General features: G+C 41.2%; 1 protein-coding gene across 2 annotated transcripts; it reads left to right on the top strand.

Moving 5' to 3' along the window:
- The first annotated feature begins 2 nt into the window (after positions 1 to 2).
- Positions 3 to 27,725, top strand: CPB2 (carboxypeptidase B2). 2 transcript variants are annotated; one of them, XM_073002627.2, is made up of 11 exons: positions 3 to 1,591; positions 4,178 to 4,253; positions 6,701 to 6,825; positions 6,930 to 7,038; positions 14,862 to 14,963; positions 16,149 to 16,253; positions 18,010 to 18,138; positions 21,556 to 21,646; positions 23,685 to 23,887; positions 25,483 to 25,567; positions 25,689 to 27,725. In XM_073002627.2, exons 1-11 carry the CDS (start codon positions 1,512 to 1,514, stop codon positions 25,871 to 25,873), a joined length of 1,290 nt encoding a protein of 429 aa, XP_072858728.2. In that variant the 5' UTR covers positions 3 to 1,511; the 3' UTR covers positions 25,874 to 27,725. The 2 variants fall into 2 exon arrangements, with proteins under 2 accessions (XP_072858728.2, XP_072858737.2); XM_073002636.2 differs by having other exon boundaries at positions 23,685 to 23,752; positions 25,689 to 25,993.

Here is a 27,725-nt window from a genome sequence, read left to right as displayed (position 1 = left end):
TCTGAGAGTATGCACGCATTCATCCAAAAACCATGTGACTACATGACTTTATCCTTCAGAAACTCCGATCCTTGTCATTCATTTTCATAGTGTAACTGCCCTTAGATATTGCTTCAGATATTCTGCCTCAATTTCTAGGTATATTCAGCTCAGTAGAAAGATGAGGGTCCTTGACACTTTATACTCTAGTTAGGTACAGCTCTTTAGGCATTAAACATGCATTTTGTAAATGCTCATTAACATTTAACTTTATGAAAAGCTTAACTGTATAAATACCTTTCTCTGTGTATAGATCAACAATTTGTGAACACATGCATTAGATATGGAAGTGGGAACACCTCCAGATGCAGTGTACTGCTCAAAGCCCTATCACACGGCATTCAGACTGGATTTTAATGGCCATTTCCCATCCTTCTATAGACAGGTGAAAGATGAAAATATGGGTCCCATCATGTCTCACCTTCATGTTGCTACCTTTACGTCTCACAATGTTTGGCCTTTATGTCACAGCTTTCAACACATTTCTAGAGGTGTAGCAATATTAGTTATTTGCGGCAAAAACAAGAAGAGCCTTGTGCCTTCTTAAAGATTTAACACATTTGTTGTGGCACAAGGCATGGCACAATGAAATGGCATCCGTTTCATGAATGGACGTCAGTTCATTTTTGCTTCTGATCAGTGACCTTTGTGGCCTACTGTCACGCAGAAAGGTTGCATGTAAATATTTTAAATAAGCAAACAAGAGGAAAGGCTATTTTGCTTATGTTTGAACAAATCCAGAGACATATAATAAGACCAAGACCACGATAATCCACACTCTTGTACTGTATTCCTGATTACACAATATGGTTGTGAAAGCTGGACAGTGAAGATAGCTGACAGGGGGAAAAATGATTTGCTTGAAAAATGATGCTGAAAAAGAGCTTTGCAGATACTCTGGACTTCCAGAAAGACAAACAAGTGGGGTTCAAGATCAAAGTTCAAGTCTGAACTTCCTCTGGAAGCAAAACTTATAAAACAGAGGCTGGGAACATTATGAAAAGGCAAGATTCACTCAAAAAGACAATAATGTTAGGAAAAGTTGAAGACAGCAGGAAAAAAAGGAAAAAGGATGGACTTCCGAAAGGAAGCCACAGGCAAGTGTTCATAAGAATTTTTCAGGGCTGTTGAGGAGAGAACATTTTGGAGGTCACTCACTCATAAGGTCACCTATAAGTCAGAGGTGACTTGATGGCACATAGCAAGAACAACACAACAGTTTTTATTGTGGTTTGGAGAAAATATTTTGTCACTTTTAGCAATTAGCCTCCTGTGTGGAAGTGCACTTAACAATGTTGAGAATTCTCACTAAAAAAAATAGTGAAGAAACCTTGCCTCAGCCACAGTGGAATAAGAGTCAGAAGGTTAGAAAAAGAGAAAACATTAAATTTTAACCACTCTTTCAACAGAGGCATTAGAAAATCAACAATGTAGGTCTTCAACCTTCACTCTCTTGCTTGATTTCCTTGCAAATGGCTGCTATGAGGCTTTTCCTTTTAATTGGTATAGTATTCCTCTTCAGTGACAAGACCTATGCCTCTGCTCTCCAAAGGTAAGTATTTATTTTTCTAGTGAAAGAGACAGGAAATATTTGACCAATGTAAATGCATGCTCCCAAAAGGTTGAGTGTGAGAAAGTCAACTGTACAGTACTTATTTCTGTTTGAGCAACAAACTGAGTACAATATAGGTGCTTTTGGGAAAATTTAATCTTTAAATGCCACCTGTAAAGATAAGTGTTCTCCATGGTTAAATTACACATGAATTTGGTTCAAAGCCAGTAAAGTACAGTAACATATTAAGGCAAACTGTTAAATCCTATAAATGTCTATTCAGAAGTAGGCCTCACCGAATTCAGTGGATCTAATACATGAGTGAAAGGATGTAGGGTTTGCAATTTTTAAAATGAAAAAAAAAACAAACACATTTTTTTCTTTCAATGTCATTCTTAAAAAATAACTTTCCACATTAAAGCAGAACCTTGGATTTACATGTTATTATCTTATTTCGTAATAATGTGAAATGGGTTTTTTTAAAGATGTAAATATGAGTAGATCAACTTTCTGAATCCTCAGTGACCGTAAATACAGGAGAAAAACATTAAAATATGGACCGGAGATTAAATAGTACTGATCTTCAGTGCTTTCTAAAATTCAACTTCAGAATAGCATTATTAGCTAAGAATAAATAAAAATGTTTAAATCCTATAAAATCCTCAGGAAAGACTCATAATATGGAGCACATTCCCATAATTACAGGTAAAGTTGATCAAAGAACAAGATCATATAGTATATGAATGGCAGCATAATACATTCATTTTAAATAAAATCACAGTATCATAGATTTACTGTGTATTCCATTTCATGTTCATTTTTACATTAAGATTGTTTAGTGGCCTTCTTATCAAGATGATGCCCATAAGAAGACTGAACTGCTTTTAGTGGGGCTTATTCTCTATTTAATAAATATGCTTATGATTGCAGCATTAGTCTTTGGCCTGTTCCTCCTGTGTAGGATTTCTGTTTGCAATGATTGCCCAAGAACAAGGTTGCCATGGTTACGGGCTGTGAGATAAAGAGAGGCACAGAACAGGACCCACAGAGATGTATGTTTGTTATTTCATGCCTGCAGTATCAAATGGTGCTTTCCTCTGTGAAGCAAACAGAACCTTCACTCAGAAGTAATAGGCGAAGCTGCCGTTTGGCTTCTCTTGACTTTTTCATGTCACGAGGAGAAATCTATTCCTCCAACATGGGCTTACGAGCAGTGTTCTTCACTTTATGAATTCAGCTGCGAATCATAGATTTCGAGTAAAAATGCTGGCTTACACTTGCTAATACTATATATCTGAGCTGAAATTGCTGCCTGGTCCAAATCATCTCTAGAGATCTTACTTCATTGCTACAGTAACAAGTCAATTAATTTTTCTTAAGCCATTCAGTAGATAGGGCTGTGCTGTTCATGGTCGAAAACCAGTTTCACTTTCTACATAGAGTAGACCCATTTAATCAATTGTGGAATGGTTAGTACAGTAGGAGCCCCTGATCTGTGAGATCAGTATTGACGGATTTACTTATTCGCTGCTTGAAAATATTAAAATTTAAAAACAACAACTAGAAATACATATACTTTCCACATTGTATTTACCAGAACTGGCCAGTAGATAGAGCCAGAGACTATGCTATGTACATCGTTCCCTATTTCTGCAGTTTTTCAGCATCTGCAGGGGTCCTCCAGCATCCTTAGAATCAATTCCCCAATGATACCATGGTCCTACTGTAAATATTTATGGGACTGATAGACCTACTCTAGTTGGGACTAGCAGTTGTATTTAGGTCAATATTTTAAGGATGGGGTTAAAAAAAAATTAGAAGAAACAACTGAAACGAGGCTGTGCTGAATGTTGAAACCCTAACTGAATCATGGCAATTACTGTGTTTCCATGGCAACCACAGGGCAGAACAAAGACTTCCTAGGATGGAGCAGCACCTCCCACAGATTCTTGTGAAATTCAGCATATTCTAGGGTTTAAAATGTGAAAAGTAAAAAAAGGTGTAACATGATTAAAGACAGGAAAAAGGAAACTGGGAGTATTAATACTGAAGAAGACACTGAACTGATACCAATAAGGGAAGAAGGCTGGCAGCTTTACCCACCCACCAACCCAATGAAAGCTAAGGCCACTCCTGTATATTCCAGTCCCAGAAACACTGAGAAAGGTCTCCTAGTGAGGTCACCTGGCTGTCTATTCTCTAGCAGTGTTAGCGCAAGTGAGAAATCTGCTTTAATTTCTGTAGCCTACACAGAGCCTGGGCATTACATTCTCAAACTGTCTTTTCTTCCCTTTCTTCATTTTAACTTAATTCTTGTAACTCACGATCAGGACTGAATGAGGATATGTTCATACATATTTGTATAGGCTTTGAGCCATCCATAAACAGAGCAATGGTAGGATGACCAATATGTAGGTGTGGATGACTTTAGTATGTCATTATATCAATTTTTCTTAAAAACAGACTTTCTGAGACCGGGCTGGTGGTCATTTCTCTGTCCTGAATTGTCATCTCCAGTTGTTTCATTACTCTGTATTTTTGCACTATCAAACGTTTGCCTGTCTTCCCTCCCTTCTTCTGTTCCAGTGATCAGGTTTTGTGGGTTCTTCCACGATCGGACTCACAAGTTGAATTCCTCCGGAATTTGACCACTACTTTTGAGGTAACAGCTTCCAACAAGCTACTGCAATTAAGGCAACTTTCTCCAATCATAGACAAGCCAACACAGTAGTAAATGCAGACACACATGCCTTATTAAAGTACTGACAAATTGCTGTGAAGCTAGAGAAAAAATGGGAGGCTATCTTTAGCAAACTTTTTTTACTCTGCAGGAGAACATTTACACTCTTTTCACGGAGCACAGTACTACTTAGTGGAGATGGCAGGCCTCTAGTTCCTCTCTGTGACTACTTGTTTTAGCTTCTTTTTTTAAAAAAAAAAGATTTTCCACCTTGCTCCTGTTTTCCACACTGAATAAATGTATTATTATTTTCTGGAATACACCTCTATTTATTTTATTTTATTTATTTATTCTATTTATACCCCGCCTATCTGATCAAACGACCACTCTAGGCGGCTTCCTCTCTGCCATCACTGCCCCTTTAACTGACCTGACTAAGATGCTAATTGTCCTTGGGGTAGCATTTAAATCAGTGGTCCCCAACCTTGGGCCTCCAGATGTTCTTGGACTACAACTCCCAGAAGCCGTCACCATCACCCCTACTGGCCAGGATTTCTGGGAGATGAGGTCCAAGAACATCTGGAGGGCCAAGGTTGGAGACCACTGGTCTAGATGACATTGGAGAAAAATAGCAACCTTGCGTGCTTACCAATACTGGCTTTCAGTGGGGGAGATTTTTAATACTCCGAGGGACTTTATTGGGCTGACTGCGCACCTTTCTCACTAACCTATTAGCAAAGTCTATTTGCCCTGGCTTGAGGAAAGCCATGCCTCTCTTCTGCACCTGTCTCTGCTTCTGTTCTTTGTTTGTTTACTCTCCGCTCTTCCTTCCTGAACTCTGTGAAGAGCAGAGATGAAGCCACACTGCTCCTGATCTTTCTGTTTTGTTTTGTTTTTTCATTTTGTGGATGCCACCATGGTGGTTTAAGCCTCCCACATGGTTGGGTGCAATTCTTTCTTTTATTCTCTTTGTTGTTCTGATTGCAATTGAGGATCAACTGTAAGTAAAGATACTTTCTTTTTCCACCTTAAGCTAGTTGTATGAGTAATTTCATATATACATGAGAGATGAATGAAGTTGGATTTTTAGCTATTCTTCCTTCCTGTTTTTCCCTGTGCTCTAGGCTGGATTTTTTTTTACTTCATACTCTGCTGATGAAAGGAATTTACTAAATCCCAAGATTCCACAACAAATGACACATTAAACCCAAACTGCATGTTGTATGTTGTTTTCTACAGAAAGATCATGGACCTTAAACCCCCACCCAACAAGCCTGGCAGTGTGTCTTACAAGTAATGTGATCCTCTTTGGTAAAATGAGAGTAGATAAGAATGTCCATTCGCCTTGCATTTTTATTTTAATGCTACCATGTTTTGGATAGTTGGATGGAAGTGGTATAAGAAGTAACATTTACTTCTTAATTCTCCAACATTCAAGAGGAGTTTGTGGGTCAGGAGGCAGTAGCAAAGTTTTAATACAGAACAATGGAATAATACATTTACTTAAAACACTGTTTTTAAGCTTATAAAGTAATGAATAGTGTCAATGCATTATACAGTCAAAACAATAAAGACTAAAGCAAATATGTCAGATTTCAAAAATAATATTGCAAGCTCTGCCCCTTCAGCTAATAGATGAGTGCGTGTTTAATTCATGTATTTATTTAGTTACCAAGCTTGCCCCTCTTGACCATACGTTTTAGCATTGTCTGCACAGTGCTGCAAACTACAATATTCACTGTTGCCTTGATTTTTTTTTAAAAAGCACCATCAGTGTCCTCTTTGATTGCAAAACTACTCAAGTTGTAGTAGAAGGGAAGGAGAAGGTTATTATGTCAACAGAAACCAATCATTCAGCATTAACTCAGCCGATGACTTTTTCTGCAGCTTGACAAGAACTTCCCTCTAGCTGAGCTGCAAGGAAAATGTCAGATCAACCTGCAGCTCAGTTTGTGGGTTTGAGTATAGCTTGGAAAAAGCTCCAGAAATAAAGTGGTTGCAGGAGTGGTAGCTATCGAGCCCAGGTTCAGGAGGACTGTGAATCCAGTTTTGGATTTTAATCAGCGCTTACAAGAATTCTCCAAGGTGCTGAATCAGTTTTGGGTACAGAGTTCAGCTTCTTGATTGACTTGTATAAAACTCAAACTAAACCCAAGAGTAGATTTCCAGCTGCCCTGAAACTGAAGTCACACCGACTGCTGCTCTTTTTCAGGTAGCTGTTTGTTCCATTTCCATTGGTATTCATTTACTTTCTTTTATTGATATACGTTTAATTGCATTTTCAAACTATGTTTCAATTTCTTAAAACGTTATTATTGTTAGCCCCATGGGAGAGAGGCAATAAATAAATACATGTATGTATGTTCAGATACCTATTAACCACCTTTGGTTTCAATTTTTTTTCCAATTGTTTTTTGGAAACGTAAAAGATTGTGCTTTGGCAACCTGACTCACCCAGGAACATCAAGAAAAACAAAGAGGTACATTTCTATGTCAATGTATCTGATGTCAATGATGTCAAAGCAACACTTGACCGGTCTGCCATTGTGTACAGGTATAGTTCTTAATTTCCTGCAGTGTATATGTAAAATTAAAGACATTTAAATATTTTTAATGGTTTCTTAAATGTTATGCCTTTCTTTCTTTCTTCATTCCTAGAGTTTTACTGGAAGATGTCCACAGGATTATTGAGACACAAACTGTAAATGACACCGTCACCCCTCGTAGCTCCAGATCATTTTACGAACAGTATCATTCTCTAAAAGTTGTAAGATATTTCTATTATTTATTTTATTTGTTTTAATAATCTGTCCTATCTACACTTGAGAGTTTTAGCAGGTTCATAAAACAATGCTATATTGTTCTATTCAAAGATAAATCTGACCAAATTAGTGGGGGCTTATTTATTTATTTATTTATTTATTTATTTATTTATTTATTTATTTATTTATTTATTTATTTATTTATTTATTTATTTGCCGCCCATCTAGACATAGTCTACTTACTCCCAGGGAACTGTGTCAAGGATGGCAGCCCCAGACCTGCAGGAAAAAATTCAAAACATGGTGCCACTTTCATCTGAGTAAACATACTTCTGATCTAACTGTTAGTAATATCTCTTGTGAAATCTCTGTATTGCTTTCTCCACATTTCCCCTTCGTTAATACATTTATTCTGAATTTTCTGATATACGATTCAATGCTCATTCCACTGTACGGTATGTAAAGCAACACAGACCAGTATATGTAAGATAAGGTTAAAGGCAAGTTCATCTTACAGAAGCTTCCCAGTCTCTTGCCTGATCCCTCTTACCACAAGAGGGAGACAAAGTAGAGATGGATCTCCTCAGCTGGTAGCTGACTTTGCTCTCCACTCAGAGACCTTGTGTTCTAACATACTGCAACAACCTTAGTATTGCAGAGCCATTTACTCTGGGAAAGCTTGCCTGAAGAGAAAGGTCTTTGCCTGCTTTCAGACGGACATCAAAGATGAGGCCAATCTCGCCTCCCATGGGAGGGAGTTCCAGAGTCTGGGAACAGCAATAGAGAAGGTCTTCTCTTGAGTCCCCACCAAACACGCCTGTGAAGGTGGTGGGACTGAGGGGCTCCTGATTACCCCTGAGCAGGCTCATAAAGGGGACACGGTCCTTGAGATAGCTTGGACTCAAGCTGTGTAGGGCTTTATAGGTTAGAACCAGTACTTTGAATTGTGCCTGGAAATGGACTGGCAAACAGTGGAGCTGCTGTTACAGGAGGGTGGTGTAATCCCTGTGACCTGCCCCAGTTCGCCATCTGGCTGTCACATTCAAGAGGCAGCCCTATGTGGCGTGTGTTACAGTAATCCTGCCAGGATGAAACTAAGTCATATATCATCATGGCCAGATCAGATCTCTCCAGGAACAGGCTCAGCTAGGACACTAGTTTTAATTGTGCAAAGGCACACCTGGCCACTGGGGAAACCTGGGCATCGAGAGTCAGAGAGGAATCCAGGAGCACCCCAAGCTGTGCACCTGGGTTTTCAGAGGGAACGTAACCCCATCCTGCACAAGCTGAATCCCAATTCTTTGATCTTTCATTCAACTCACTGTGAGGGTTCGACTTTTGGCTCCCCTTTCGATTCAAAGAAATCAGTAGATTTTTGTTGCTTCAAAACAGGTGAAAGATTTATTGGTGCAATTAACAATAAACAAGTCTCTGTAACATGATTATGAGTCTTTTCTCCTGCCAAGGGTCCAGAAGGGGTCTCCAATCTTCAAACAGGAACGGGTTGCCTTAACTATTTTTAATGGTCCCGGTAAATCAGCGGGTACCCAGTCTTTCACGGTCTACCCCATTGAACCTTCCAACAAGGTCACGGTCTCGTCATCCTGATTGCCATTCCACAGGGTTCGTGTCTCGGGGTCTCGATCCTCCGAGGGTCCTTCCTGTAATTCTTCCTCCTCATCTCTCTTATTCACCATTCTAGCCTCTCTCTCTCTCCATTCTCTCTCGTCTCTTTCTCTTCTCTTAACCTTTCTCCTCCACTCCCTAGCCTCGGCTTCTCCCCAATAGGAGGGTCTGGAGGGTATCTCCCTTCTTCTTCTGTAATCCACCTCCTTCTTAGGCACTCTTGGCCTCTCCCATAATCCCATCCAGGGATCCTCCATCCACACCCATTCCTCACTGCTTCTTGCCCACGGGCCCTGCCGGGAGAAATAATCTAGCTTAGAATGTTCCTTCCCTTTCCTATATTGAACCGTGAAGGTGTAAGGTTGAAGGGCCAGATACCACCGAGTGGGATTGGTGTCTTTCATTTGCACCAGCCACTACAAAGGGACGTAATCAGTTATTAATGTGGAAGGTGCCCCTTCAAGGCATGAGTGGCCCATCGTATCGCCAAAACTTCCTTCTCAATAACAGAACGTATTTTTGTTCTCTTGATGTCAACTTTTGGCTAAGATAGAGGACAGGATGTTCTACCCCATTGCGTATCTGAGCTAGAATGGCTCCTAGGCCCTTGTCTGAAGCATCCATGAAAAGCACAAAGGGGAAATTGAAATCTGGTGCAAACCTCACAGGTAAATCACATAATACCGATTTTAGCACTTGGAAGGCTTTTTCCTGGGCCTCTCCCCATTTGTACCAATCTCCCTGCTCTCTTCTTAGTCAGGTCAGTTAAAGGGGCAGTGATGACAGAGAATTGTGGTATGAACTGTCTGTAGTATCCCACTAGACTCAAAAACTGTTGTACTTCCCTTTTTGTCCTCAGGCAGTACCACTGAGTAATTTTAGTGACTTTTTCTTCTTGGGGTTGTATCTCCCCTCTTCCCACCAGAAAGCCCAAATAATCTACCATGGATCTGGCTATCCTACATTTGTAAGGGTTTGCAGTAAGTCCTGCCCTCCTCAGTTCCTCCAAGACCCTGCGTAAGTGAATCAGATGTTCCTCCCAAGTAGAACTATATATAATATCATCTATGTAGGTGACAGTGCAGTCTTGAACTGGGCATAAAACCTTATCCATCAGACGTTGAAAGGTGGCAGCTGCCCCATGTAATGCAAAAGGCATTTGGGTGAATTGGAAGAGGCCCCTCGGGGTGGAAAAGGCTGTTTTCTCTTTATCTTGGTCTCTTAAGGGGATCTGCCAATACCCTTTTCTATGATCAGTGATGATAGGTAAGCCTCGCCCCCTAGTTTGTCTAGAAGATCTCCCACTTTGGGCATGGGGTATGTATTGAATTTGGAGACCACTTTGACCTTACGATAGTCGATGCAGAACTGCACCACACCAACTGGTTTTGGCACCACTATGGGGTAGCTGCCCCTTGGCCTCTTGGCAGGTTCTATTACCCCAAGGTTTAGCATTTCAGTTCTTGTTCTATAACCAAAGTCAACTGCCATGGCCAATACCTCCCTGCCGACCTTACTATTACACCGGGTCTGGTTTCAATACTGTGTTCTACCAAATTGATGTGACCCGGTTTCTTAGAAAAAACATCAGGGAACTCTCTTTCAATCTGTCATACTTGAGCTTCCTGTGGTGGTTCTAGCCTTTCATCAATAAGTATCTGCACATCCCTTTCTGTCTCTATCTCTTCTACTTCTGGCCCCAATTCTTCTTCATAATCTCAAAAGAAGGTTTCGCTATCTACCCAGCGCTTTAGCAAATTAACATGTGGTACTTATAGTTTCTTTTTCTTATCTAAGATGTACACTTCATAATCCACCTCACTAATCTTTCTCACAAACTCATAGGGTCCCTGCCATTTAGCGAATAGTTTGGCTGATTCTGTTGGTAGCAGCACTAAAACCTTTTTACCTGTTTCAAACTCTCAGGGTTTTACCTGTTTGTCATATCTATATTTCTGGTTCTCCTGGGTCTTGCCCAAGGCCTCCTTAGCCAGGTCCCAAGCAGTCTGTAAGCTCTCTCTTATCTCCATTATCTGTTGTAACAAGGGTTTGGATAGGTCTTCCCCCTCTTCCCATTTCTCTCTGACCAGGTCCAGCAGCCCCGTAGGATTTCTCCCATACATTAATTTGAAAGGAGAAAACCCAGTCGACAATTGTGGGGCCTCCCTCACTGCAAACATCAGTGGGACCAAGAACAGATGTCATTCTCTTGGCTTTTATTCTACCAATTTTCTCAACATTCTCTTTAGTGTTCTATTAAAACTTTCTACCAAGCCATTCGCTTGAGGGTGGTAAATGGATGTCTTCAATGGTTTTACTCTGAGCAACTCCCACATCTGCTTGAATGTTAGGATCATAAAGTTAGACTCCTGGTTGGTCAAGACTTCCTCAGGGAATCCCATTCTAGAGAATACCCCTAGCAGCTCTTTGGCCAGCACCTTCATCGCGGTGGTACGCAGGGGAATTGTTTCTGGGTATCTGGTCGCATAACCAGTTATCACCAGAATATACAAATGCCCTCCTGCCAACTTCACTAAAGATCCTACAATATCTAAAGCAATGCGATCAAAGGGTCGGTCCACAGGGGCATCGGCATTAACTCCCCCCACATTGAGGCTTTGGCTGTGTGATTTGGCACTCAGGACAAGATCGGCAATATTCCTCTACTTCCTTGGCCATGAGTGGCTAGAAAAACCTGTCGGACTCTCGCCAATGTCTTTTGTATAGCCAAATGACTTGCTAGTGGCACATCATGGGCCAGTCCTAGTATCAATCCTTTAAGTCTTTTGGGAAGTACCAGTTGGGTTTCCTCCCCAAGGTCTGTTTTGCTTCCACGGTACAGCACTCCATCCCTCATTTCAAAATTTACTTCTCCCTCTTGCATACAGTAGTTCCTTCTGGAACCGCCCTTAGCCAGATCTCTTCCAGTCTCATGTCATCTTGCTGCCAATTCCTCAGTTGACCCCTGGACATGTTAAGCATTTCTTCCTCTAACATACAAGTTTCCACTTCCCCATTGTGCACCTCAGCTGTTGTTTGGGTTAGTTCTTTCACTCCTGGCCAGTCTCTTCCTAATAGCATTTCTCTTCCCAACCCAGGTACCACCCCGACTTTCATCTCTCTCATCTGGTCTCCTATCTCAACTTGGGCTAATATCACTCCATAAGGGTTAACATCCCTGTGAACACATTTGATAGACATCTGTTCAGGTAGTCTCTCCCCCTGCAAATCTCTTATAAGGGTGTTGCTACACCCCATATCAATGAGCGCCCTTTTCCATATTCCATTCACTTTTGCTTTTACTATCCAGGCCGGATGATCGCCTGTACCAGCCTTGGCCATGAGGGCATGTATGTTTGCCCATGTGCATTCTTTGGTTGGACAATACTTTTTAACATGCCCAAATTGTCCACAACCATAACATGCCACCATGCACTCCTCTGGTGTGGACCATGTTGCCGCTTGTTGTGCTTGGGCTGGCTCAGCCGTTGTCGTGGGTCTTGGTATCTGGCTGCCTGTTAGATTAACAAATTCTATACAGTCTGGCCAGGTTTTCTTGTAATCTTGGCTGTTCGGCCCTTTCAGGTTTGCACTCCCTGCTGCTTCGGCCATCTTGTCCTTACCTTTGTGTTTTTCCACATGCATCATTCCTCGGTTTAACAATGGCTCTTCCACTCCTAAATAGTCCTCCAACAAAGTTATAGCAACCCCTAGGTTGGCGGGTTTGTTCTTCATCACCCATTTTCTGGGACCTGCTCCTAACACAGATATAAGTTGTTCCATGATCACGATCTCTAATACGATCCACCATCTTTCCTTTGGGTTGCACCCTGTTGGTGTGGGGCCAAAACTCCAGAGCCTTAATGAGGCCCTGGCCTCAAGAAAACCTCTTAGAGTCTGGTTGAATATGAAGCTTGGCAAAAGCACTATGTTTAAAAGACAAGCCTTGAAACTTAAGGACACTAGTTACACAGAGCCTCCTATCAGACTGCTTCCATTCTTCCCACTTAACTTTAGCAAAGTAAGAGACTTAGAGACTTAGACGTGGGGAGAAAACAACATGAGACAGTTCTTAGTGATTATAGTATATTAGATATGGCTACACATATATACATGGCAATACACATTTGGCACAACATTCAGAGCAATGACATAGAAGTAAATGACCACCAGACTTATTGCTGAGTGGCAAAGGCCTGTTCTGTCTCTGTTACATTTATAGCCAGAACAACCAATCACATTTCACCCTTTACAGCTGGTCTTGCTTAACAATCATTCATTACATCATCTTGTTACACCTGTATGCTGTAAGTCATTACATTGGCTTTTACCTTACATTCCTGACTCTGCACTTCATTACAATATTAAAATTTAACTCCCTGTTCACCAAAAGAACAAAATCCTGACACACCCACCTCACGGCATTGACCCTCATCTTCTGTGCTAGGGTTCTGGGTGGATTCCTGGTCATAGTCATAGATCTCTAAACCGTCTCCAATACACTTCTTCATTCAAGCTCAGCATGTTTAAAATAGCTGTTTTGACCTTCGTATAATCTCCCGCGTCTGTCAGGTCTAGTGTGTCCACTATTTCTTGTGGTAGTCCCGTCAAGTATGGAGTGAGGATCAATGCCCAGTGTTTCTTTGGACATTGTGCCATTGTTGCTGATCTTTCAAATGTGTTTGAGGAATGCCGCCAAGTTGTAATGTGGTCCCATTTTTTGTATTTTTATGGTTGGCTGGTTTATTATCAGTGTTTTCTCTTGCAACGTCCTGATAACAGTGTGGCCAGGTGTGTTTGTGTTAATTGGGTAATCAGTAATTGCTGTTGATCTGCTAGTTGTTTTATGAGGGCTTCTTGTCCTTCTGTTACTTTGCGGAGCCAATCTTCTGTAGGGCCTCCCGATGTTGAAGGCACCAATATGTGAGGGTTCGGCTTTTGGCTCCTCTTTTGGTTCAAAGAAACCTTTCTCCTCCACTCCCTAGCCTTGGCTTCTCCCCAATAGGAGGGTCTGGAGGGTATCTCCCTTCTTCTTCTGTAATCTGCCTCCTCCTTAGGCACTCTTAGACTCTCCCATAATCCCGTCCAGGGATCCTCCATCCACACCCATTCCCAACCTGGTGGCAACTGACTCTCCTTCCTTTTTACCTCCCCTGTTCCTGCCTCAAACTCCACCCTCTTTTTTTCCTCTCCTTTCCCACCTTTTCTTCCTGAACCTCTCTCATTGTTACACCCTGCATTTCTTCAGTCAGCTCCACTATTTCTATATCTTGCTGGGCTTCTGCCGCAGGCTCTGGTCCTGGCTGGGGTCTTTCCTCCTTATCCTCACTTGGGGGGGGAGGGACAGCTCTCCAGTGAGCGGGCCATCCCTCTCGCCTTCTGTCTCACACTCACTAGAAGTACCTCTGTCTTCTCTGGTCTGGATTAAATATCATTTTATTCACCCTCATACTGTCCATTACTGACATGAGACACTGATCTAGAGCTGAAAGCAACTTCCTCTAATTTAGGTGGCAAGGAGAGGTAGAGTTGGGTATCATCCACATACTGGCGACACTGGACCCCCAAACTCTGGACAGCCTCTCCCAGCAGTTTCATGTAGATGTTAACTGACATAGGAGACAAAAGAGAACCCTGAGGGGACCCTGCAGGCTAGCGACCAGGGTGTCAAACAGGAGTTCCCCCCACCCCCAGCACCACTTTCTCCAGCACCACTTTCTCCATTCTCCATTTAAAAAGTGCCTCTCAGTCCTATCCCAGAGATACAGGCCAAAACCATTAATGAACCATATGATGTATCTCAGAAACTTTTAGGGTCACCATAGACTGGGAATGACTTGATGGCACACAACAACAAAATATCAGAATTAGCTGCTATAGCAAACTAGAGAGTATTTCCCCAATGTCTAACTTGCTGGTAATGACAATGCAAGCTGCTAATAATGCATGATGTAACCAATGACTTGGGCAATTGGACCAACCACTGGCTGAGAGATTATGAGCAATATAGTAAGTTCCTTTTAAGATATAAAACTCTTGACTATTGGTCTAGGCTAGTTAGCACCCGGGTACTCCAGATATACCGCTCTGGATTCCATGACATACAGGACCAAAACTGGAGCATTAATGCTATAATTCAAACACTTAAAAGCACCGCAAGCTGAAGCTGTCCATGCTAACAAAATTGTCTTTATTATTCCAGATATATTCCTGGATTGATGATATGGCTGAAAAACATACTGATTTTATCAAAAAAATATTAATTGGAGCTTCCTATGAGAAACGGCCACTGTATGTTTTGAAGGTACAGTTTGTCAGTAACTCCCTACCTTATGCTCAATGCTTTCGCCCAGCTCCCTACAGAATACCCCATCTACACAGGAGAAACAAAGGGTTGGAAGATGCTCCAGATTTCTGTACTGTCCTCACCTACAGTAAGTTATCACCGCCAATGGATGAGGGACAAGATGTTAAGAACCAAGGCAGCAGCTGTCTGTACCTTGTTATCCCCCCATCTTTCTGGGACCAAAATGAGATATCCTGTCTCTAAAGTATTTCAACTCGTTGCCTGCCTACCTGACAATATATCGAAGTGGAAACACTGTACTTCTGCCCCAGCATTTCCCATCTTGAACTGGAGGAGACTTTTGCCCTACTCATGCCCATAGTTATTTTCATGACTCATTGCTCATAGACTTTCTTGGAGATAAAATGCTTATTGCAACAGCAATCTTATTAACAACTGTTGGTCCCTTTCCCCTCATCACTGAGTTGGAGTTCAGAGAAAAGAGCCCTGGTGTCCTTCATTCAATTGCTGGGAATGCAGATGTTCAGGTGGCATCTGACCTTAGGCCTTAGGAAACACTTCATTAAATAAACAGCAAGGTAGAATCCAGTAGATCTTGAGAAGAAACCCTGGAGCTGCTGAACCAGTACACACAGATAGCTGTGTAACTCCTGCCTGCAGTTCAACTGAGGTAACAGTTGAAATCTTGTAAAACTAGTGCTGCAATTTTGACAGGCAGTTGTTCATCGTGGTAGTTTCCCTACCCATGAACAATCCGAGAAGAATTAAAAAATGCAGGCAGTTGTATTGATTCATCTCACTCTGTCTGTTTCTGTATCTATTTATGTGTATGTATACATAAACACACACACACACACACACATGCTTGGAGCTGAGTTATGCTTTGTGCACCTGAAAGCTTTGCATTGTGACTTACTCCTGAGAAGTGTGTAGGTAGAAGCCATGCTTTGTATGTCTGAAACTCAGCTGTGCTCTGTATTGCTCGGTGGAAAAATGATCATAAGAGTAAGAATCACATTTGTGTTTATGCATTCCTACATGTGTGTTGTCAGTCTTCCACCCACCACCATTACCACAGGCACACTTGCCGATTGGGCTATGAAACAAGGGCTATGAAATTTTTAAAAAGGTAGTGCATTCCTGCTGTGTAATTTAAGCTTTCCTGTTACACCCTTCTCTTAGCTTTCAAATGGCGACAGAACACCAAAAAATGCAGTTTGGATTGACTGTGGCATTCATGCCAGGGAATGGATTGCTCCTGCCTTTTGTCTTTGGTTCACAGCATATGTAAGTAGACGTACTGTCCTGTTTACAACTACAGTAATACATCTATGTGTACATATTGGTACCCAGTGTGGTGTAGTGGTGATGGACTTGGATTCTGGAGACCAGAGTTTGAATCCCTGCTCAGCCATGGAAACTCACTGGGGGAGTGGAACTCGTAAAATCACTCCTTAGATATCTCATTTACCTTGAAAGCCCCAGGACTCCTAAAGACGTCACTGTCTAAAATAAAAAGAAGACAACTTAGACAAAGGCAGGAAGTGGGAAAGTAGCACATGGAGTTCCATAAATGTAAAGTGTTGTTAAACCTGAGAATGAGGATTCAGAAGTAAAGCGAAAACTGAATTGGGGCCATACAGTTCATGTGGCCTGCCATGCGTTTTAACCACTGTCCTGGAAAAGTTGGGTTAGGGAATTTGAAGAGGAACAAAGGATACCGTGTCCATGGTCAAAAATAAATCTCCACAGATGGCTAGTGAATGGGGAGGCACCAAGGCAGAGTGTGGAATGGGCTCCTAAGACTGTTCAAGATCCTTCCAGGCACAAGAGAATTGTAGAGTGGCCTAAAACAAATACCTTGAATTGTCCATGCTATGTACATTTCTTGAATGGTCCAATATGGCTTAGTTCAGTATTGCATGGGCTGAAACATATCCCCAAGCATATGGGTGATCAACAGTGCCAACTCTGAAACTCTGACATGAAGCTGACAAATTCCCTCGGGTTTGTCTTCACCTTCTCCCATGTACCTTTTACTTCTTACTCTCTTTCTCTCTCTTAGTTATGTTGCCAACTAGTAGCATAGCTACATTTTCCATTTTTTATTTATTTATTTTATTTATATCCTGCCTATCTAGTCAATTAAGACCATCTCTCAGAAGTGTAGTTTGCTCTAAGTTCAGTTCATTGAAGTCAGTATTTTGTTGTTGATTCCAAAATGAGCTTCCATCGAGACTAAGAAATTAAAAAAAATCAGAGAGTAGAGTGTGAGGGCAAGAGGAGAAGGGGACGACAGAGGACGAGATGGTTGGACAGTGTCATCGAAGCTACCAACATGAATGTGACCAAACTCCGGGAGGCAGTGGAAGACAGGAGGGCCTGGCGTGCTCTGGTCCATGGGACCATGAAGAGCTGGGCATGACCTAACAACTAAACAACAACAACAACAACAGAAACCCTAACTGGGGCACTGTAAAGAATGGAAAAAGGGAGGTGATAAGAGGCACACAAAGCAGGCTCCTGATTTGAGAGGTCATTGGCAACGTGCCCCTGGTTGTCCCCTCTTACTCTAGTAAATTCATCTGTTGGTAGAAGCAGTGCAGAGGTGCCAGATGATTGTGTCTAGCCACTGCTTCAGTTTTCTGCTGTGCCCTTGCTGTGGTATGTCTGCAAGGGAGGGGCCAGACCCAGCTATTTCACACTGCTGAGAGCCTTGTGCCAGAAATTTGGTGACTGCTGTTGCTTTTTAAAGGTAGGTCAAGGCTAACTTTGGGCTCTGTCATGGGCTATGCCCTTTGCAATGGCTCAAGGATGTCAAGTATTCATATCGGCTACCCAAGTAGGAAAGTAAGAGAGGTTGTGTATTGCATTCTTCCCCAAATAATCTGACCAGTCCAGCAAAAAGAATATGCCACATGTTCTCTCTCTCTCTCTCTTTTGAGAGAGGTGGGTGGAACATGCACCATTCCAGTGGAAGAGTGAAAATTTTGTGGGGTTTTTTGGCCCTTTCTTTTACATCTTGTTCTTCCCTTTTATTCAGGCAACCCAGTCTCTCAACAGAAATCCTCGAGAATCAATAGATGTGTCAATGGCAGAACTTTTACAGCATCTTGATTTCTATATCATGCCAGTAATGAATGTAGATGGCTATGAATACACATGGACTAATGTAAGTGCCAAATTTTCAGAGGTTTTATGATGCTTTGTCCCGAGATTTAGGAATACTATTGTATAATTGCCAGCTACTCCCAGTTCTTGGTTCTAGAAGAAGCCCTGTGAAGACTATGGTTTCAGTCTAATATGGCTGAAAGCAGTGATCCAATATATTCAGTCTGTTCTCGAATGGAGCCTAGATCCTTAAGTGTTTCTAGAAAATCAAGGGCAAGCTAATTTCCTACAGATAACATTGTTCATTAAGGAGTTTGCCATTTTATGGACACAACTATTAATGTGCACAGTGAACTTTTTTTTTGCATTTCTTTCATTTCAGGTTATTTCAGAGAGTGCCTCATTTTCGTATTTTTGGTGTCCCAGTCATTTCATTTTACACAGAAGGGCAGTCCTCTTCTAGATTCTTTAATTTTGAGTTTTCCGTTTGTGATCTGGGCACTCCAAAAGCCTTAAGAAAACCCCTGAAAATGACTCCAAAGGAGCAGAAGCAAAGCAACAAGGGATCAATCTATTTCTAAAGCAAGCAGGGGTGCATAAGGAAGAAAAATCATCACATGCACACCCCACTCTACCTAATCTAAACCTTTAATAGAATAAATGTGCAGTGGCTGAAATCTAATTTGCGTAAATTGATGCCACGTAAGGCTGATGTCATCGGATATGGCAGTTTTTCAGAAATTTAAAATTTCTGATTTCATTCTCCCTCCCCACAAAGATCTGAGGATTCCATAAGATCCCTTTCACTGTTGGGAACCTGTTGGGGGCCACAGGATGTGAGGGTCTTTAATTTCTTTTAAAAAATCACTGCCACTGGTACAATCATCCCTAGCAACGGTTGATAGGTTGACAGGGATGCAGCATGGTAACAAATACCAAAAAGAACATGTAGATACTCGCATACCCTGAGGAGTTTCTCTTGAGTCTAGTTGGGCTTAATCTCTCAGGCCAGGTGCTGTGCAGATGGCTTTCCTTCGGCCACAAAGGAGGTCACACTCCCTGGGCCACCAAGCTGTCTTTACAGCCTAGCTTCCCTGTGTTGAAAATGGCTGGAAGACATGGCAGAAACTAACCTGACATGGCAAGGCAGGGAGGAGGCAAGAGAAAAGCTATTAACACGCTGCATGGCATAACCCTCTTCAATGATCAAATCAGTATTTTATTGCCTTGATAAGATAATCAACACTTAGAGCTAAAGGTTTGCAAGTTCACGATGCAACATGTAGTTTCTTCATATCCTCAGGACTCCTGTAAAGATGGTGACGTAACATGCATGGAACAGTGTGCAGCTGTGTTTTATAAAGCAAATTCCAGTTGAGCACATCACCCTGACACCCCTCCAGCTGATACATCTGCTCCCCAAGACTTTCTGTACTGAGAACCATGGTTCTCTACCTCTCACTATGTAGCACTGGAGAGACATAGAACTAGTGCAGGTGGGACATGAAGTTTTCCCAGTTGGGACTAAGAATATAGTCCCCCTCAATCCCAACGGCCTTCTCCAAGTGTGATATGCCACTTCCTACTGACTTTACCTGCCAAGGAAGATCTGTGTCCTTTTCCCAGGCTAGAACCAACTGAGGCTCTTCAGGGCCAAAGTCATTTGCAAGCTTCAACTAGCATAAACTCACAGAATCAATGAGACATGGTAGGTCACCACTGATGTAAATCTCATTGATTCAATGAAGTACTCCATCAGAAAAGTAGCTATTGGATTTCGGCCTTTGTGTTACTCCTAATCTCCTGTTCTCCCTGTCCCCACACCCTGTATTCTGAACAATAAAATAGAGTAACAGAATGTCTGTAAACATAGTAGGGTCATTTTTGGAAAAGTGCTTTTTTGTTTGTTTGTTTGTTTCTGTCACACAGGGACTTGGGTTCATTGACAGATGAAATGTTAGGTTGAGAACCCTTGCTTTGTTTGTCACCACAAAGTGAACATCAGTCACTCAGGGGCCCCCTTCTTCTTAATGTTCCCGCTCCTTCTCTCCTCATCAAGAGACAATGGCTTATTCCTTTTCTTATCTCTGTTTTCCTTATCCAACGGTCTCTTTGGAGTGTGTGGCAGAACACAGAGAGTGAGTGACACACAGCTCTTTCTAAGAAGTGTATTCAGACTGGAGATGAGATTGTAACCTGGTTACCAAGTCCAAAGATCACTCCCAACGGCTTCCTGAGAGAGGAAGGCCCCAGAAGGAAGGGCAGGTGGCTCAGTCTTATAACATTTTGCTTCTGTACCTCACAGCTATAAGAAAACTGGTGTTGATTTCCTTGTGGAATGAAATTCAAGGTGGCCAAGGGAAAAAAAAGGGAAGGGAAATCTCAGAGTATACAAAGAACTTGACTTGGATTGATACAGAATTAGTCCAGCATGTTTTCCACACCATTTACAGTGGGGTTCTAGATTATGAAGCAGGTTTCATGTTCTCATTAGATCATCGAATGGTCCTTGGCCTTCTACCTACCATGGTTAGGCCAACAGTCACACAGCTGTTCTGTGCTTTGGTGCCCCACTCCCTCTGGCAGGCACCACTGAGAGCCAGTATCTGGAGGAGGCCAGGCAGGGGAGCCAGGGTGCTGCCTTCAAGTGGGTGCCCACCACAGGGGGTGGGACACCAAACCGTCGAACAGCTGTGAGGCCATCAGCCAAACTGGCACCAATCACCAAACTGGTGGTTCACGCTCATCTTTAGTCTCCAGTGCTAACATTGTTTCATCTTTAATAATGAGTTACCTGTAATATTTTTGTTTCTGGTCCCAGAAATATTCCCATGACAGACCTATGTAAAACCAGTCCTATAACTGTGAAGCACTTAATCTGGAAAGGGAACATCAGAGCAAATCAGTTTATTCATCATTTCAGTCAGTTAGGAATCCAGGTTCAGAACCAAAGATTGGGAGTTCAATTCCCCACTGTACCTTTTGTGAGAGGAAACAGCCTGTGTGGCCTTGGACAAGCTTTGTAGTCTATAGCCACAGAGAGTCCTCCCCCACTGGGGAAGGAACTGGGAAACCACTTCTAAGCAGCGTGTGACAAACTCTGGAAATGATCACTAAGTCAGAATTGACTTGATGATGTGATTATTGTAAAACCCCACAGAAATGGCAAAGAAAAAAAAAGTAAAAAGCGGTATTCAGTTGTTGCTTTTCTTCTTAGAGTGTTCAACTTTTAATATTTTCTCTTTATTTTCTTAGGGTTTTTTTCACAGCCTTAATTTATATAGTAAAATGTGGTTGTTCCCTTTCATGCAGTGAAATCTCATGGATTTTTTTCATACTGTTCAGTGAGTTTGCTTTGACCCAACCTAGGCAGTCATTACAGATCTATGATTTTGTGATCAGAGATGGCCTTTCATCCCAGATTAAATGCTGGTGATAACCTTAAACTACTTAAAAATGATGGATATTGTATCTACAGAAACGAATGTGGAGAAAAAGCCGTTCAGAGCATGGCAACAACATATGTGTTGGCACAGACCTGAACAGAAACTTTGATGCAGGCTGGTGTGGTAAGAGGAAATTATATATATGTATGTTTTTTTCTTTAAAGTACACCTGTATGCATTTTGTATATGCCATAGCTTTTAAGGCTGCAAACCTATGGCCATTTATCTGGGAGTAAAACTCAGGGAACTCTGTGCAGTTTACTTCTGTGTAAACATGCACAGGATTGCTCTGTTAAAAAATTCAGTATACAGTATATGTGCAGACTGTGTTGATTAAACTTCAAATATTGTAGTTCCAAGCATTTTGCAAGTAATAGTGTATATTGATTCATGGCACAAAAGGGTTTTTTTTAAGCATGCGATCGAAATAGCAAAATGAAAATGAACTTTGTCAGTGTGCACCTTTAATCAGTGAAATAGTGAGTAATCTAGAACCTCAAAGATATGGAGGCAAACTCAGATGTCCTAATAGTTTTCATTTGAAAACATGCCACAACTTGGAAAAAATGGCTCTTCTTTTTCTTTGGACCCCAAGTCCTTGAATGCCAAGCCAGTAGCCATGCTGACTTGGGGATCCCATGAGCTATAAAGTTCTCCAAGCTCCAGTCCTCCTCCATTTGCTGACCCAACAAAGGATACAGCAGTTAAGAGGGCCATTCTGAATGCAAAGCTCCCCATAAACTCAGTTTTCTCCACAATATTAACAAGGGAGCTTTCTCACTAAACCATTTTGTCTCCAAATTTTGATGGGGAGCATGTGTAGGGATATGCACTTGTGACCTATAGACCTCTGGTGTTAGACGCCACTGCTGTAGGTGCACGCATGTGAGTATTTGTGGGTATAATTTACTTCAGCTGATCCCCTCCCTTTCAAACCTACTTTTGTAATTGCTTTTTTCTATACTAACCAGCTTGAAAACAGTAAATAAGATGCTGTTGCAATTGTCATCAAAATTATTCAACTCCCATTGCAAATCAAGTTTATTGTCAAAATTTAGACTTTCAGCGCTGTTTGCAATGAACAAATAAAATGAAAGCAATTGAAATAGCTCAACACAACGAAAGCTTCAGGTAGGTTCCCCAAATTTAACTGAAAATGCAACTTTTAATGAATTCGGCAGGCTTCCTGAGGAATCTTAACCCATTCCTCATGACCAATGACCTCCAGTTAGGAATATTCTTGGGTTTGTGTGCTGCAACCGTCTTCTTCAAATCCCACCAGAGATTTTCTGTGGGGTTCAAATCAGGTGACTATGATGGCCACTGTGGAATCTTCTAGGACTATTTCTGCAACCTTGGTGGAATGTGAGGAATGTTTGGGATCACTGTCCTGTTTGAAGATCCAATGACACCCAAGCTTCAGCTTCCTCACAGGTGGCATGACGTTTTCTCCTAGAATTTCTTGATATTTCAATGACTCCATCTTGCCGTCCACATGCTGTAGGTTTCCAGTTCAAGAGGATAAAAAGCAACCGCAGAGCATCAACCATGCTTAACTGTAGGCACAGTGTTCTTTTCAGTGTATACTTCCTTCTCATTCCTCCAGATATACCATTGATCCATTAGGCCACAGAACAAAATCCCAAAACTTTTATGGTCTCTTTATATGATTTTGAACATAATTGGAGCCAACATTTCTTGTGCTTATGGGTCAGTAGTGGTCAGCTGAAAGTTTGTAAATTTTGACAATAAACCTGATTTGCAATGGGAGTTGAATAATTTTGATGACAACTTTATATATCCTTGGATCCAGTCCTCAATTAGATTACACTCCCCTGCAAGACTACTGAAAAAAATCCCCATTTCTGAGCCAGACCAATACTTTAAAAGACAAAGAATCACAGTATTTCTTTCTGCATCTTAATCTTCCGGGGGGGGGGGGGGGGATCCCACATAGGATTTAATAGAAGATGATTGCATTTCTCATTTCTATACAAGTGTGACAATAATGCACCTTCTGGAAATGTATGTATGTTTAGTTCAAATTTAAATTCTAACAGGAATACAGAATGAAAAGTGTTCCTTAGCTTAGTAGTGCATTCAATAGTTTTAAAGGGGATTTTTCTTCTTCAATAAACCACTTTAATGTTGTGTCTTAAAGGTACAGGTGCATCTGACGATGACTGTGAAGAGATATACTGTGGACCTTACCCTGAGTCTGAACCGGAAGTAAGAGCTGTGGCTAATTTTATCAGAAAGCACAAGGATCAGATTAAGGCATACATAACAATGCACTCTTACTCCCAGATGGTTTTGTTCCCATATTCTTATACTACAAATAAAAGTAAAGATCATGATGAACTGGTAAGAATCTTATCTATGTTTTTATCCAACCGTAGAGGCCTACCATGTTCCAGCTTTGGGACAGTTAGTGATGGATTTTTTTCTCCTGGGATGTACAGAGAAGATAAAAATCTTAAGTAATGTATTAGAAGTGTCTGCTTATAGGCTCAGTTCAGACTTAATGATCAACCATAGTTTGATACTGTAAAAATGAGCAGCGAGGAGAACCTTGGACTTAACATATATACTCCCACTTCTACTTCTGGTTTGCTGTCCCAATAACAAGCTACAGCTTATCATCACATTTCTGAATAGCCCTGCCTTATTTTCTAAGGGATATAAAATATTCTGAGCACTATGTTGTTATATTTAAGTTTATTTATTTATTTATTTATTTGATTTATATCCCGCCCATCTGGTCTATACGACCACTCTAGGCAGCTGAAGTTCAGAAGCACATTCTAGCTTTCAATAGTGCATAAAATGTTTAAAGTAATCATTTAAACCAGAAAAAAATAATAATTACTAGTGATATTGCAAGGTATGGACTCAGTTTTACAGTTATGCTTTGTGTCCCTTCTGCAAAAAGTAAAAGTAATTTGCATCCATGCTTTAGGTTGTTTGTTCCTCAAAACCAAAACACTGAGCCAGAATATTTTAACCAGTGATGACTGGCTAAAAATTATGTGCATAGTAACTCTTGCAAGAATACAGGTTTTGACAAAATTAAAGCTATATATAATCACTGGACGAGGTCAGACGTTAATAAAATGCTAGCATGTTTATGGGATTGCTGCCGACTTCCTCTTGAGCCAGGCTTGGCATTCTGTTCAACGCATTTTCATCGAATACTTTATATTTTCAAAATGTTCAAAATAAAAACACATTTATTTAATATATAGTTTTTATAACAGCGTGAACATTGTGCGATCTAGGTTCCCACAGGACTGATGCACACCTCCTCTGGTGCCCACCTAGTCCTTCTTAGATTTGGTTAATTAAAAAAAATTAACTTAGTAGAAAATTAGAAGGTTGCCATGCAGCAAAACGAAACACTGGTGTTCAGTGCCATCTCCAAGAAAGGCCTGTGAACCCCAGAACCATTCTTTGGGAACATATATGATGAGGCAACTATAACCTAGTGCCTCATGTTTAAAATGTCCAAGGGACAAATGTTAGTAATGAGTGTCAGTGAAGCTGGGGGGGGGGGGCGCAGAAATGATGATAGAGGACTCTTTATGTTCTGCTGTCTTCTTGGATTTGTTCGCTGACTTGTTTTGCTGTGGAGTTTTGCTTGGAAGGTATTTCTCTAAGCACCACAGCTTTGCCTTTTGTGAAATGGGTTGTCTCCTTGGAAAATAGTATTCTGACAATGGGCCACATCCGTCACAGAAGCCATTTGGTGAACGGGCAAGCTTGCCCTCTAGCTCCTATTTTTGGAACATGACCACTGCACTTTCTCAAAAGACTAGCCACGCTCACCAGTCTCCATACTGGGGAATTCCTCTGCTCTGTGTGCAAGCTTGTGGTGTCTTAGCAGAAGCTGTTGTTGAAACAGAAACCCACATTTACCAGTGCTGAGTTTTCAAAGACCACTAATTAACTTTTTGTTTCAGCAATTTCTGGCTAACAAAGTAGCTAATACCATTAGACTTAAACATCAAAACCGCTATCTGGCAGGCTCCGGTGCACAAACCATATGTAAGTATATGTGTATTACAATACTAATGTTTTAAATATCTCTCTTTCTGAACAAACCCATAACTGAGAGAAGGTATCCGAGCTGGGCATGAATAATGAATGTTTCTGGTTTCCCCCTTAGATTTAGCTCCAGGAGGTTCAGATGATTGGGCATACGACCTTGGCATAAAATATTCTTTCACTTTTGAACTGCAAGACAAAGGACGATATGGATTCTTGCTTCCACAGCGTTTCATTAAACCAACTTGCTCTGAAGCACTCACTGGAATCAAAATAATTGTTTCACATCTTATAAAAAATATGTGAAATACTTAATTTAGCATTGTACATTACTGCATCAGTCAACTTGCCTGACAGCCTAATGCCTCTAAAATTGCTATAAAATAATGAAATTATTTTAATTTCAATAAAAATAATGTTTTGTGAGCCTGATGTTCCACACTTAAGGAAAAACACTGAAGGTGCTAATCGGGGAAACAGCATATTGCCATTATGGAAATACATTAATAATACCTAGAGTACAGAGGTTGAAAGTAACACAGAACCACCTCATTTTCTGGATGGTTCATTTCTTGGTTCACACTGAGAGGCCATGTTAGAATGTCCCTTGGGCAGATGCAAGAACTGTCCCACAGACAACAATAGAGAAACTTGACGGTCTTAATGTGGCTGTTACTGAACATAAGCATGTTCTACCCACCATTTTAAAAAGGCCACAAATGGAGGGAGGGGGAGAAGCAGCCCAAAGAGAATCAGGCATATCCAGAGGGCCGAACCACTATTTGATAAGGGAGATGGCAAAATAGAGGGGTAGCAGCTAGAGAATCTGACTAGGAGGAGCTTCGAACTGCAACATTTTGTTTCGGAAAACATTAAGATTGTGATATCTTTAGTATATCAACTTCCCATTTCCTGTAGCAGCACAATAAACAATGCTGTTTTCATAGGTATTATTATTTCCAGGTTAATGTAATGTTGCATACTGTTGTAAGGGATGGTTCTTGCCTCTGCTCATATTCTTTGGATTACGTCTGACACTGGCTGAGGAAGGACACAACCCTTGTCTAGCAAGGAACTTTCAGCCAGAAAGGCAGAGGCAACTGGAGGATGAAGTCAGCACATTCATTGCTACTTTGTGCCCTGCTTAAATTAAAGCATACTTGACAACTACCTTCAAGTAAGCATGGTGATATTGCTGGGACATTTCCCCCCCCCCAACAAATATGCTAACCAAAGCCTATTTCTAAGAATACAAGCTAGGATGCAATTATGGAGGGGGATCCAGGTTATCAGTGGATGCTTCTGAGTTCCCCTGCAGCCCTTCACACCACAGAAAATAAGCAATTAGAAAAATGGCTATTCCATTCTCTTCCTTCTGTACCAATGGAAACTCACTTCATGCAAGTTCCAATCCAATCACACAGTGTTCACACATCATGAAAATCAGATCTTGACTGAAATCCTTTTGGTGTAACTAGGCTTGTAAAAGGGTGATGACAACACCAACAGAAGACAATTTTCAGTAATTAAAAACTTCCAGCCTTTTATCCTGCAGCTTTTCTGACTCGCATTTCATCCCTTGCATTATGTGGAGATGGCAGAAAGGAAGGAGTCTTTTAATTACTGAAAATTCCTCCTTCCAGATGACATTCCAGCAGGGGGAAATTTTTGTAATTACAGCCTTCCTCCCTCCGTCCTGTGGCTCTCACAGCTTCCATGCAGTGAAAGGGATTACATAGGAGTCTCAAAAGCCACAGGGAAAAAATAGGAAGTTTTTTATTACTGAAAATTTCCTCTTCCTGTTGTCATTACTGTTGAAAAAATAATAATCTTGCAAGCAACGTAACACTGGGATTCAGTGGGAAACCTAACATAATTATGCCTTACCACCAACCTATCAGCAAAGTCCTTTTTCCTAGGCTTGAGGCAAGCCCTCACTTCCTGCTTGTTTACTTCCAGTTGTTTTGTTTGGTCTCTCTCTTTTCTGACTTTAAACGTTAGCAGATATGTAAACTTTTCCTTCTAACCTTTGATCATGTGGCAACAATGGTGGATCTCAGTCTAAGATGGCTGAGACGTCCATTTCTTTCTTTATCCTTTGTATTATTCTGATTGTAACTGAAGTTCTATAACTATAAGTAAATATGTTTTCCTTTTT

The sequence above is a fragment of the Pogona vitticeps genome, chromosome 1 (genome assembly GCF_051106095.1).
Source record: "Pogona vitticeps strain Pit_001003342236 chromosome 1, PviZW2.1, whole genome shotgun sequence".
NCBI classification, from domain to species: Eukaryota; Metazoa; Chordata; class Lepidosauria; order Squamata; family Agamidae; genus Pogona; species Pogona vitticeps.
Note: the sequence above shows the minus strand (reverse complement) of the source record. Positions and strands in the feature narration are given on the sequence as shown.